This window comes from Astatotilapia calliptera, chromosome 22, assembly GCF_900246225.1.
Source record: "Astatotilapia calliptera chromosome 22, fAstCal1.2, whole genome shotgun sequence".
Lineage (NCBI taxonomy): Eukaryota > Metazoa > Chordata > Actinopteri > Cichliformes > Cichlidae > Astatotilapia > Astatotilapia calliptera.
The window spans coordinates 34,228,553-34,242,352 of NC_039322.1; the positions used below are offsets into that span (position 1 = coordinate 34,228,553).

A 13,800-nucleotide genomic window follows, 5' to 3' on the forward strand; every position below is an offset into this window, starting at 1 on the left:
GTAAGAGCAGCTGATCCTGAAGGTTCAGAGGGGAGGAACTCAGATTGTCGATGAAACGACCCACACTGGATTGATTCATGTCCTCCATCTTTATTCTTTTGATGTCTCTGTTTCAGAGGCATTGATATGGAGAAGCTTACTGACAGCCACTGATTCAGCTTCATTTGAAAACAAAAAGAGGAAAAGTGGTTGAAATCTTCACAGAAAGCTCCAAAATTATGTTTCTGTGACTTGACTTCAGTGGTTTTTGTTCTTGACTTTGTGTTTAGTGTGAAAGACTGTTGCCTACTGAATGTCCTGATGCATGCTCGGTCATCCAGGTAAGGAAATCCTAAAGTTGATTCTGTTCATCAGGACGTTTTCAGTGGGAGAAACGTTTCATCATCATCAGGTGACGTCTTCAGTCTCAGCTGACTGCAGGTTTCCAACCTTTAAACAGGACATTTGCACAATGACTGAAACCAGCCCACTGAAGGAACAATGAGCTGGGAGGTCAGTTCCTTAATCTTAATTATGCAAATTGTCATGATCATTGATCAACAACCATGAGTCCCATTCACAGAGAGTTGGGGAATGGCTGCAATCACAGCATTGTAAGATGGTGACAGATGCACCCTTAGGCCCCTCCTCCATTCAGAGATGGTCTTTCCCTTTACACGTAAATGGCCTTCTTGACTCCGCCCTCAAACCAGCGTTCCTCCCTGTCCAGGATGTTACATCCTCATCATTGAAAGAGTCCACTGGCCTGTAGGTGTAAATAGACTGCAGAGTCCTGGCATCTTTACCACAGTGAATGCTTAAATTGTATTTATTGGCATATACCTGACATTCAAAGCTAAGATTCAGCACACTGTGTTAGAGGCTGGGACTTGATGAATTCATCAAACATCCATCTTTTAAGTATTAAATTTCAAATTGCATTAATAAACAGCCATCATGTCAAAAATAAAACTGGATCATTATTTATGTCCAGCTGAGAATGAATCTGGGCGCTCATGTTACAATAAATTAACTCAAATCAAATCTACAGTCTTAGCAGCGCACAGTGATACAAGGGATGAGAGAACTGACAGCTATTACTTTAATCACCACGTCTCAGTTTTGTGATGTAATGTGGTAACATCTGGACTGCTGTGTTTACTCTCACCATTTTTATTGCTAGTTTAAAGGCTGTAGATATATATATATATATATATATATATATCTATATATATCTATATATATATATATATATATATATATATATATATATATATATATATATATATTTATTAGGGGTGCAACGATACACAAAATTCATGGTTCGGTTCTGTTCGATACTTTGGTGTCACGGTTCGATATTTTTTCGATACAAAAAAAATGTTCATGCCTTTTTAAATTTGTCATTTATTAAAATTATAAATATATATTTTAACTCAAAAGTACAGTTTTTAAATTTAACCCTAACCCTTGTGCGTGTTTTTTATTTTGACAGCGAATGCGCACCTGCGGACCACTTATGTGCAGCCCTGGTTATTTAGCTCGTCATATTGCAGCCACAGAAATTCTTTTGTCCATGAAACCATAAAGCTGCACTTTCTTTTTGCCTTATAGTCTGATTTGTCATAACTTCTCCGTTTTGTGGTAAGCTTTTCTTTGGCTGTCACTTCTTCACCCTGACCTGTCTTATTTGGCTCAGCAGAACTGAAATGCTTTTACACACGGACTCACATAAGCTCAGCGATTCTCTGCGCGATCAACCTCTCACATGTTTAAGCTGCGGGAGATTTCACTTGTCATGTTTGCATAGTAAGCTAACGATTAATAAGACGATGTCAGAGGAATTGGTGCACAAATTATCATCACTCACAGATCAGTGCTGTCGCTCTCTATACACAGTTCGCACGATTGCAAAGTGAAAGCAAAAAAAACAAGCGCAAATTCAAACGCGATTTCAATATGTCACATATTGACAGTGGCTCACCGATGCCAATGACATAATTACCCAGCTACATTTCTGAAAGAATGCAAAAGCATTGACATATATTTTTCCTACAATAGCCCGACGGGCAGGGCAGAGATAGATTTTGGTAGCCCGACTGGAAAAATCGCTAGCCCCAGGACGCCGGGCTAGCGATTTTGCGAGCCCTGTATCTGATTGAGGAATCACTCATCTTTGGAAAAGAGAGTTTATTACAGAGAAATGGCTCTTTCCAAAATAAAAGCTATACTATCCGCTTCTTCTGGGCTATATTCTCAGCAGCATATTAAACATATCAGGTCCCCATAAGGAGAATCACGTGCTAACAGCTGTCTAAATGACTCGGCTAAAGTTAGTAGCATGCTTGTTGTTTTTGTCTTTGCACTAGGATGATGTCGGCGTAAATGTGCAGTCATATTCGTTGTGTTCCCACTAGTGCTTTCAGGTTAATCTCGTTGAAATGACCTTAACGCCACAACACGGCAAATCTCCGTTAACGAGCTACCGCCGATCGCTCCGTGCATGGGGCTAGACGGCCAACACGTTAACGAGCTAACTGCGCTAACGCACTAGTTCCCACCCATGTAATTGAGCATTGCGTGGCACATCCAACATACTGTTTTACTTTAGTCCATGACGCGCTTACCTTCAGGGTCATACGTCACATGAAAACCAAAATAATTCCAAACGCCAGATCTGAATGAGGTTCAATTTGCCATGTTGCAAGGAGAGCTTAACTTCTGTCTCGCTAGCTTGCCCTGCGCTCTTCCTTCTGACTATGCTGTCTGTGTTGAGCGCTCAGTGGATCTGCGCTCGACAGTGCAGCCTAGGCGGAGTAGTCGAACACAGATTCACTGAGCGCTCAACACAGACAGCATCGTCAGAAGGAAAATTGATAAAATAAATTACAAATGTTGTATTGTTCGATACATATGCGTACCGAACCGAAAGCACTGTATCGAACGGTTCAATATCGATACGAATATCGTTGCACCCCTAATATATATATATATATATATATATATATATATATATATATATATATACACATATATTGTTATGATCCAGTGTTGTGTTTGTTTTGTGTTACTCTTCCCACCAGAGGATGGCTGTGGGTTTTTGTTTTCCCCTTTTCTCTCTTAGGAGGTGGACACCTGGGCGTGCCTGCTGGGGATCTGGGTGGAGTCTCGGCCTATCCTCGGATTGGATAATTGACTAATAACCTCCAGTTTTTAACTACCAGATGACAGCCACCTGGTTCCTCTCTCCTAACCTCCACCATTCAACCAAGAATCGTTACAGTGTAGAGTTTCTTTGACAAAGTGATTAGCCATATATATATATATATATATATATACATATATATATATATATATATATACACACACATATATAAACAGGTGAAATTAATTTTCGATATGAAGTATTTATTAATGGATTGATAATTCATTTTGAAATATTGATTTAAAAATAGTGTTTTTATTTTAAATGATAAAATAATAAATTACTTTAGTAATGTTTCGATACACGTGGCTCTTGTGGTCCTCCATAGCTGATGAGAGTGAGCGATGATGCTAATGACATCAAGATGTTTTCATTACTTCTGAACTTCATAAATTTGCCTCCAACAAACCCCCCAAAAAGAAATCCAGAACTAAACGTGAATCTGAGCATTTTTAAAGAACACACACTGAAAAGACACTCAAGTAAAAAAAAAAAAAAAAAGTTTCTTCCTGTCTGAAGTTAGTCGTTGACCAATGAAAACGCTCTGAGCATTTAATTCATCAAAGGAACATGAAATCATGATTATGTTTGAAATAAACTTCATAACTCAGCCGCTGAAATCACTAGGTGAAGTGTACAAACACAACTACTTTGTCATTGTGAGGCCGAGGCATTAGCACTCGGTTTCGGGCTGGTTTCGGACTGATACACTTGTGTCTGTTCAGCTGATAATTCCAGGTGAACGTCTTGAGACAAGTACTGCAGCTGAAGTTCTTCTCCCCACTGTGAATTTTCATGTGAGCGTTCAGGGCCGAGCGGCAGCTGAAGGGCTTGCTGCACTCGGAGCAGCTGAACGGTTTCTCTCCCGTGTGAAGCGTCATGTGGTTCGTCAGCGCCGCCTTCTCCATGAAGCATCGGCCGCACTCGGAGCAGCTGAACGGTTTCTGGCCCGTGTGAGTCCAAAGGTGTTTTTTAAGACTTCCGCTCTGAACGAATCTTTTGTCGCACTTCGGACAACCGAACGGTTTCTCTCCTGTGTGGCTCCGTTTATGCCTTAACAGGTGTGCCATGCGCTTAAACGATTTCCCACATTCGGTACAGATGAGCGCTTCTTCGCCCGAGACACATTTCATATCCCCTGCGAGCACTTTGCTTTCTTCCGAGCTTGAAGGTTCACTGCTCTCCTCCAGATCTCCTTCATGGACCTCCGTCTCCATGTCCTTGTCCTCAGGATCTAAACCTGGATCTGGTGCTGGTCTGCCAGCATCCTCTCCTCCCACAGAGTCTCTGCGCTTCTCAGTCAGGGTGTGATGAAGCTTAGAGGACTCAGGTTTCTCTTCATCCTCTTCACTTTTTACAGCAACAGGACTGAATGTGAACTTGATGATGTCGACCTCCTCCTGTTCCTCTTTGATGAATACTCCCTCCTGCTCCTCTTCATCACCAACTATTACCTTCTGGACATCTGGAGGTAAACCTGAAACACAGACATTAACACTGACATTACTCAGTGTCACTGAAACCACAAATACTACATGCAGATGATTTGTGACAGCTTGGACTTGTTATTAATCTGCTTGGTTGCACTGTATTCACCATCTGCTTTAACACAGTTTGCAGACACAGCAGTGGACACAGGAGGGAAGTAAAGCAGACGCCCAAGAAACACTTCCACTCAGACGTAGAGTGGCACAAATGTGTTTCATACACTGAGCACACATACAGGTTTTATTGAGATTACTTATTTTATGTTTCTATGATGAAGTGAAGAATGATCGGAAGCATTTCATAAGATTCAAAGACCTTTATTGGAAAATAGAGCCAGGATTTACAGTGGTGAACCCTCTTCTTAACTTCAGCTGGATATCAGCTTCAGGACCAAGTCCTGATTGATGGACATCATTCCTGCCTCCTCAGAGCTCCAAGCTGATCTTAGTTTTCCTTTTAAAGGAATGCTTGGCTCAGCAGAGCTCTGACTGTTTGTCAGCCTGGCTACAGTGCTGCAGAGAAATCTAGGCTTGTTCTTATTTCCTTCAATCAGTGAGATGTTCTAGGTTTAAAGGGGGCTTTTTTATGAAGCAGCAAACTGGCTCTCCAGGCTAAATGATGATCTTCTAAATTAGCATGACGCCATTTCTTCTCCAGATGCGCATTTGAGAATTATACCAGGGTCAAGTACTTCTAATCTGAGGCTTTCTTTTTCACAGGAGCTACAGTATCTAGAGTTGTACGCAGTGAAGAAGTAAAACTATTAGCAAGATAATCGACCTTTGTGGGAGTTCTAGCTGCTCTACACTGTGTTGGCACGAGGCACTGAAGATCACAACAGTGGAGGAAATATATCCTTACACTTAGTTACAGCGCTTTCAGAAAGACATCTTCCTTCTCTCACCCCAACCAATCACAGCAGATGGCCCCGCCCCTCCCTGAGCCTGGTTCTGCTGGAGGTTTCTTCCTGTTAAAAGGGAGTTTTTCCTTCCCACTGTCGCCAAAGTGCTGCTCATTAGGGGTGGGGGAAAAAATCGATACTGTGTAGTATCGTGATATTTTGTTTGCTAATAATGTATCGATGCAGGGACAGCAGAAATCGAATTTTGTTACAAAAAAGGTTTCTGTGCTCTGACTTCAGAGCATGTTGATCCTTTTTCTGAGCAAGAATCCTGACATTCCTTCACTGTCCAAATGTGTTTAACTTTTTTTTGGCAGCAATAAACATGACAGTTTACTTATTTTAATTTCAGACAGTCTTGGTCGTTGTGTCCTTGGGCAAGACACTTCACCCGTTGCCTACTGGTGGTGGTCAGAGGGCCCGGTGGCGCCAGTGTCCGGCAGCCTCGCCTCTGTCAGTGCGCCCCAGGGTGGCTGTGGCTACAATGTAGCTTGCCATCACCAGTGTGTGAATGTGTGTGTGAATGGGTGGATGACTGGATATGTAAAGCGCTTTGGGGTCCTTAGGGACTAGTAAAGCGCTATATAAATACAGGCCATTTACCATTTACCATTTATTTTAATTAAGTTTAAAACTTTTTTATTTAATGTAAAATTATATTTTGTTTTAATTTACTTTCAAATTCTTCAGTTGCTGAATGGGCTGCATAGTTTTCATAAATAAATAATAATAATATAATATATTATTATAATAATATAATAATAATAAATAAATAAATAAAATTGCAATAATATCGTATCGTGCGTTAAGTATTGTGATAATATCGTATCGTGGGATGTATAGTGATTCCCACCTCTATTGTTCATAGGAGGTCACATGATTGTTGTATGTATGTATTATTGTAGGGTCTACTGTACAATATATAGAACCTTGAGGGAACTGTTCTTGTGATTTGGCGCTGTGTAAATAACAGTGAATTGAATCTACTCCTGTGTAATCCAAAAATATAAAAATAAAATACATGTTATTGCATTAAATCTTCTTTTCTTCTATTTTCCTGCTGGAGAAGATCCAGTATAACCTTTTCCCTCCTCCTTAGGATTTCTGTGACCAAAACTCTCTAATATCAGCTGAACTTAAGTAAACACTGAATAATCACAATCCTAAAAGCTGCAATACAAAAACAGACATTACTAATGCAAACTAAAACATACAGAGCCCTACAGAAACTTTGACCAGGCGTTTGGACCTGCCTCAGTCTGGAATAGCCAAACTCAAAATGTACCCATCTGGACAGCATGATGGAGCTCTCTGTGTTATTGTTGGGTCTAGAGCAGGGCGATATGACCAAACATATTTATCACGATATACATTTGAAAATTTGCGATGACGATATAACTGACAATATAATTGACACTAGACAAAATACTTTACAACTCCACAACTTTATTAGTGCAAAAAACCCATCAATGTATTTTCACTTAAACAAGCAGCTGTTTTTTATGTGCATTAAAGTTATATAAAATGTAACAGTGCAAATTCTTTGCTGACAGTTTAACCAAAAGGCATTTCCAGTGGAAACTGGCCGACATATCCTCAGCATAACCATGTGTAATATCCACAAAACTTAAAAAGAGGTCATACACGCACAATATGGTAATATTATGTTGAAGCACAGTACGTATCACTCCGCGAGGCTCCGCCTACGATAGCCGTAATGCTCCCACAATCCATCAAGCGGTGCGGCTTCGTAGCTTAGCAAAGTTTTACTAAAACATTTGACAGATTTTCGAGCGCCGTGCACATAAAATCGTTTCCAGGTCAGTAAACACAACCAGAGTTCATACATAAGGCACACGGGATTATAAGGGGCTCTGTCGACTTTCAGAAAAATCAAAGGATTGATTTTAAGTGCGCCGTATTTTCCAAACAACACAGTAATAACGACGGCCCGCTAAGATAAGATAAGATAAGATAAGATAGAACTTTATTAATCCCTCGGGTGGGTTCCTCTGGGAAATTTGATTTCCAAAAAAGCACAGCACCGACAGAAGTTACAGAGTTACAGAATATTATACACACACACACACACACACACACACATATATAAATACAGAGACAATATAAATAAAATATACGAAGGGGATAAATAGAATAAATAGGAATAAAAAATAAAAATACAAGTGAATTGCACATTTCAAGTATTGAGGTCTATTGCGCTAGCATGCGCTACCAAAAATAGTGCTTTGTTGTGTATCTGACGGACGAAAGCTAAACCAGTTCCACACCACTGAAGCTGCAGCATTTTTACAAACCAGTTCTGGTTCATCCGTTTCATTCAACGATCCGCTTTCACCCTTCTCATTCTCTGTTGCCGCCATGCTTTTTCCGCCATGTGCGTATGAAAACAAAGGCTCTGCACATGCGTGTTTTACCCATATTCTATTTTATATTGCCTTTTCTTATCGTTGCCCAACATTACGATATGGTACGGTATGATATGTCCCAGCCCTAGTTGGATCTTTAACTTACTGTATAAAGCACCTTAAGGCAACTGTTGTTGTGATTTGACACCATATAAATAAAATTGAATTGAACTGAAAAACGCAAAAGTGATAACTAAATGGCTCAGAGATTTAACATTTGGATCCATGGCCTGGAAACTCCCAACATCTTAATCATCAATCATAATTAAACCAGTATTTAAAAAGCAGAAGCCCAACTGAGGCAGCAATGATCTCCACTCAAGAAAGGTCAGCACTGTAAACACAGATTCTTCACACCATACCTGTGCGATATGACCAAAATCTCATATCCCGATATAAAATATTTATCATCCCAACAGCGATTGCATTTGTCTCTAACCATCAGGAACCTTCACGTTAACTTTTATCGAATGGAAAAGTGTTAGCGTTCATCCTGCAGCTTCACTGTGTTTGTTATGCTAACATAGCTGTGTCGCTAGCGATCACGTGGCACATCATTATATACCAGCTAGCCCAACTTCAGTAACCCTACAAACGTCACTGCTGTTTAGTTTCCTGTCTTCATTTATGTTGGAAGTGACAGCAGAGCTGTACATTTGAATGTTTCAGAAATCTCTCAGTCAGAACATGCTTTAACATGCTTAGGTAACTAGCGAAACTAGTGAGCTAACTTCCGCTAGCTTCCTGCTAACTTCTAACTCTGTTAAATGTCATAAATTCTGTTTTCATGGATGCCTGGAAGTTAAACTGAATTGTTACACCTGGTAAAGCAGCAATGCTGATCGTTTTATTAAAGATGAAAGAATTTAGACAGTTTTTAACTCTCAGTGATGCCGCAGTGTTTGTTTGACTTTGGGACCTGAAGAGACGGAGTTTAGGACCCAGATTACCATGAGACACCATGAGACCGGACAGTGTGCGCACCGCGGATGACGTCAGTGCGCACACTGTGTCTGAGGAGGATGTGCGGAAGTGCTTCAGGAAGGTGAACGCACGCAAAGCTACTGGTCCGGACGGGATTCCCGGCCGCGTCCTCAAGTCATGCGCGGCTCAGCTGGCTGGAGTGTTCACACACATCTTCAACCTTTCCCTCTCTCTGTCTGTAGTCCCAGCCTGCTTCAAAATGGCCACCATCGTCCCTGTACCCAAATCCTCCACCATCTCCTCATTGAACGACTGGCGACCTGTAGCCCTGACCCCCATCGTAAGCAAATGCTTCGAGAAGCTGGTCAGGGACTTCATCTGCTCTGCACTACCCGACTCACTGGACCCTCTACAGTTTGCATACCGCCACAACAGGTCCACTGATGATGCCATAGCCCTGACACTACACACTGCCCTGTCACACCTGGAGAAGAGAGACACGTATGTGAGGATGCTGTTTGTAGATTACAGCTCAGCATTCAATACCATCGTTCCCTCGAAGCTGGACAGGAAACTGCAGGATCTAGGACTGAGCAGCTCCCTCTGCAGCTGGATCCTTAGCTTCCTGTCTGACAGACGCCAGGTGGTCAGACTGGGCAGCATCACCTCATCCCCCATCACACTGAACACTGGTGCTCCACAGGGGTGTGTACTGAGCCCTCTCCTATACTCACTCTACACCTACGACTGCACAGCCACTAACAGCTCCAACATCATTGTGAAGTTTGTGGACGACACTACAGTGGTGGGTCTTATCACCAACGGTGATGAGACGGCTTACAGGGAGGAGGTCAGCGCCCTGACCCACTGGTGTCAAGACAACCATCTCACCCTCAACGTCGCAAAGACAAAGGAGTTGATAGTGGACTTCCGGAGGTGCAGAGAAGTACACACCCCCATCACCATCAACGGCGCTGCTGTGTAGAGAGTGAGCAGCTTCCGGTTCCTTGGAGTACATCTGGCTGAGGATCTTACGTGGTCAGTACACACAAACAAAACAGTGAAGAAGGCGCAGCAGCGCCTCTTCTTTCTCAGGAGACTGAAAAGATTCGGCATGAGCCCCCGCATCCTCAGGACCTTCTATCACTGTGCCATTGAGAGCATCCTCACTGGATGCATCACCACCTGGTATGGCAACAGCACCGCCTACAACCGCAAAGCTCTCCAGCGAGTAGTGCGGTGCTCTGAACGGATAATTGGAGGTGAGCTTCCCTCCCTCCAAGACATCTACAGGAAGCGGTGCCTGAGGAAAGCGGGGAGGATCATCAAGGACTCCAGTCACCCCAGCCATAAACTGTTCAGACTGCTTCCATCAGGAAGGAGGTTCTGCAGCATCCGGTCCCGTACCAGCAGACTGAGAGACAGCTTCTTCCATCAGGCCATCAGACTGCTGAACACTTCATAGACACCTCAGCTTCACTACTGGAACTTTAACATTATGCACTCCATACTGTACAGTAATGCCACTGTTTTGCACATATTCAACTCTGTATATTTATATATTTTATTATTATTATTTTTTTTTTTTTTTTTTTTTTTACTATTTAATTTGTAAAAATGTGTATACACACCCACACACACACACACACACACGTAGGAAAATATTTAGTATACACATCCAGAAATGCATACACTATTATATATTGTACATATATTTATTAGTTTCAGGTTGGCCATTCTTGTATTTTGCTCGTTTGTGTTGTTGTGTTTGCACATCTCTGTTGCTTGTGGGGCTCGCACACAAGAATTTCACTCGCATGTGCTGTGCCAGTGTGCCTGCACATGTGATGTGACAATAAAAGTGATTTGATTTGATTTAGATTACTCCCAGATTTAAGAGCACCTTAGTCCGACAAATACGACAATAACCACGGCCGCTTGCATGTTCTGCAAAAAAATGTGCTTTGTCGTGTATCTGACGGACAAACACCAAACCAGTTCCACATCACGGAAGTTGCTCCATTTTTACAAACCAATTCTGGTTCATCTGTTTCACTCAACAATCGGCCATGTGCGTATGAAAACAAAGGCACTGCGCTTGCGCGTTTTACCCATATTCTATCGCGATATTTCATTTTCTTTTCGTTGCCTAACATTGTACCGGTATTACTGTAAACAGTATAATATGGCCCAGCCCTAATTACATCCTTTACTGGAAAAAGCTGGCAGGACCCAGAGCACCTGATTAACAAACTCTGATGTTAATTTTGTAGCTGCTCTATCCACCGCCGTTTGTTTTACAGAGAAAAATCTGCAGAAAATCTCCAGTCGTATTAACATATATTCAACTTAACTTAATATTAATCAACATATACACCATCAGTGCTGGCCTCTCTGCACTGGCTGCCTGTGTCTTTTAGAGTTAATTTTAAAATTCTTATGTTTGTTTTTAAATGTCTACACAGTCTTGCCCCGCCTTACCTCTCTGAGCTTCTTCATCCCCACATACCCTGTCGGTCTCTCAGGTCAGCTGACCAGCTGCTCCTGGAGGTACCGAGATCCAGGAGGAAGCTCAGAGGGGGCGGGGCCTTCTCTATTGTGGCTCCTAAATTATGGAATAATTTGCCCATGCACGTTAGAGAGGCCCCTTCACTGTCCACTTTTAAATCACGTCTTAAAACCCACTTTTATTCCTTGGCTTTTAACCTCAGTGAGACTCAGTTTCTTTTTTAATGCAGTAGTTATTTAATTAATGATTTCACTCTTCTTTTATTTGTTTTTTATTTATATCTCATGTAATTTTATTTTACAGTTCCAATGTACAGCACTTTGTGTCAGCTGTGGTTGTTTTAAAGTGCTTTATAAATAAAGTTGATGATGATGATGATGATGATGATAACAGTTTTTGGACAGCACAAAAAGCACAGGACAAACTTCAGAATGCTTGCTTGTGGTCTCTGGTTATCACCGACGCTTGTGGCACACATAGAGGCTTTAATGTTAGAAAGTGCTTGAACAGGTGCGATCGAAGCTTGTAGTAGATCACTTTATCATATACTAGCAGGTCTGTGCTGCTGTTCGTGGAAACTGCGGATGCCACAGTTGGAACACGAGTATATATAAACAAATGGCAGCATTTTAAGTATAATAGGGAGGCATCTGTGAGGCTCCGGCCTTCGGGCTGACAACGAGACTACACCCCACACTGAAGATAATCACTCTTTGACCTGCTGTCTTTAAATCCCCGACACGTTCTGCCGTGACTTCCTGAAATGTTCTGTTTACTGCTGCTGAACCCGACAGCCGCATCTGTAGCACGATGCTAACGCTAGCTTAGCAGCACTAGCACAACACTGAGCCTGTTTCCAGCAGCAGCGACTAAACTAACCTTCTCTTCTTGCCTCCATTTCCGCTTTTAAATCCACATCCGGTGGTTCACTGTGTCAGTCCACCTCTGCTCCGTCCACAGAACTGGACTCTGGAGAACTTTCTGGTTCCAGCTGTAATTCTCTCTGCTAAGCGAGAACAGCGTGAAGTCCGCTCAACTGGCCGCTATCACTTCCGGCACATTTTTCAAAATAAAACCACAACGCTAAAGCAAGCCCATGTCATCAGAATCCTTTATTAATCCACATGATCCCTAAGGAAATCATGTGGTTACTGTTGCTCCGAGACAACAACAGTAACAACCTGGACTAAGTTAAATATTACAATAAATTACAAAGTTGCAAAATTTAAGAAAGAGCTTAAGAAAAAGCTCTAATATATACAAAAAAAAGCTTTATTATAAAAATCCAGAATATTACAGAGATTAAATATATATTATTGTCATTTTACTCTCAACTGTAAAACTTTGTTATTTTGTTATTTTGACTGGTAGAGGATGTGCAGATATTAAGGGTGTGCATTAGATGGAGATAGAGCCACAGGCAGGAGTGATTTCCTCAGTGGTGCATTTGGAAAATCTTAGTGTCTCACTGAACACACTCCTGTGACTGGCCAGCACCTCATGAAGTGTGACGCCACCTTATTAAGAGAATCCAGCTCCATCCCCACAACATCACTGGCCTTTCAGATCAGCTTTTCCTGCTGCCCCAGCATGACACAGCATAGAGGATGGACTCATAGAAAATCCTGAGCATTGGCTGAAAGAACAGCCTCAGCCCCTCAGAAAATAGAGTCCCTGTGAGAAAATAGAGTCCCTGTGAGTACCTGTTTGTGCACACAGGTGTACACACAGGTACACCTAAGTACCTTTGTGTACCTGAATTAATGAAGTCTTGTTCTTTCAGTAATAATGTGTTAAATTTCCAGCTCCTAATTAGTGGTCTGACTCTTTTCTGTGTCAGAGAGATAGATTCTGGTGCAGGATCACTGACAATGACAGGATGAATCTGAATGCCTGTGATGCTCAGGCACGTGCAGAGGGGGGGGGGGGGGGGGGGGGCTAGAGGGGCTTGAGCACCCGCCCCTTTCCTGATGGGTGCCCAAAGTGCACTTTTGTTGAGGCAACTTTTAAATTTTTTTTATTTATTTATTTATTTTTTTATGTGTGTGTGCGTGCGGAGTCCTGTCTGTGCCCCTCAACAATAATATTTAACTATTAATCACAGTTTTGCTAAATAAAAGGATCTGGCTTGCATCAGTCACATGATCACATTTAACCAATGATCGCCCTCGACGGCAGAACGCGCTGGTTACGAGCCGGGAACGAGCTCACAAAGAGCACGCGCATTTGTTGCGGTCCGGAGCTGCAGGAGAAACACAAGTTAACTCAGAGACACAGACTGATGCGACACAACCAGTAAGTAGGTGTACAGTGTACACTGTAGTGTGTAGCACACAGGAGTATCAGCTTATTACGTACACGTTGGTAA

The 13,800-nt window shown here is 42.0% G+C and overlaps 1 protein-coding gene across 1 annotated transcript; it reads right to left on the reverse strand.

Annotated features, from left to right (window-relative positions):
• Positions 1-3,370: 3,370 nt before the first annotated feature.
• Positions 3,371-12,495, reverse strand: LOC113014443 (gastrula zinc finger protein XlCGF42.1-like). The gene is made up of 2 exons (XM_026155984.1): positions 12,312-12,495; positions 3,371-4,661 (listed from the first exon to the last, which is right to left on the reverse strand). The coding sequence occupies exons 1-2, from the start codon at positions 12,328-12,330 to the stop codon at positions 3,808-3,810; spliced, it is 873 nt and encodes a 290-aa protein (XP_026011769.1). The 5' UTR covers positions 12,331-12,495; the 3' UTR covers positions 3,371-3,807.
• Between the last annotated feature and the right edge of the window lie 1,305 nt (positions 12,496-13,800).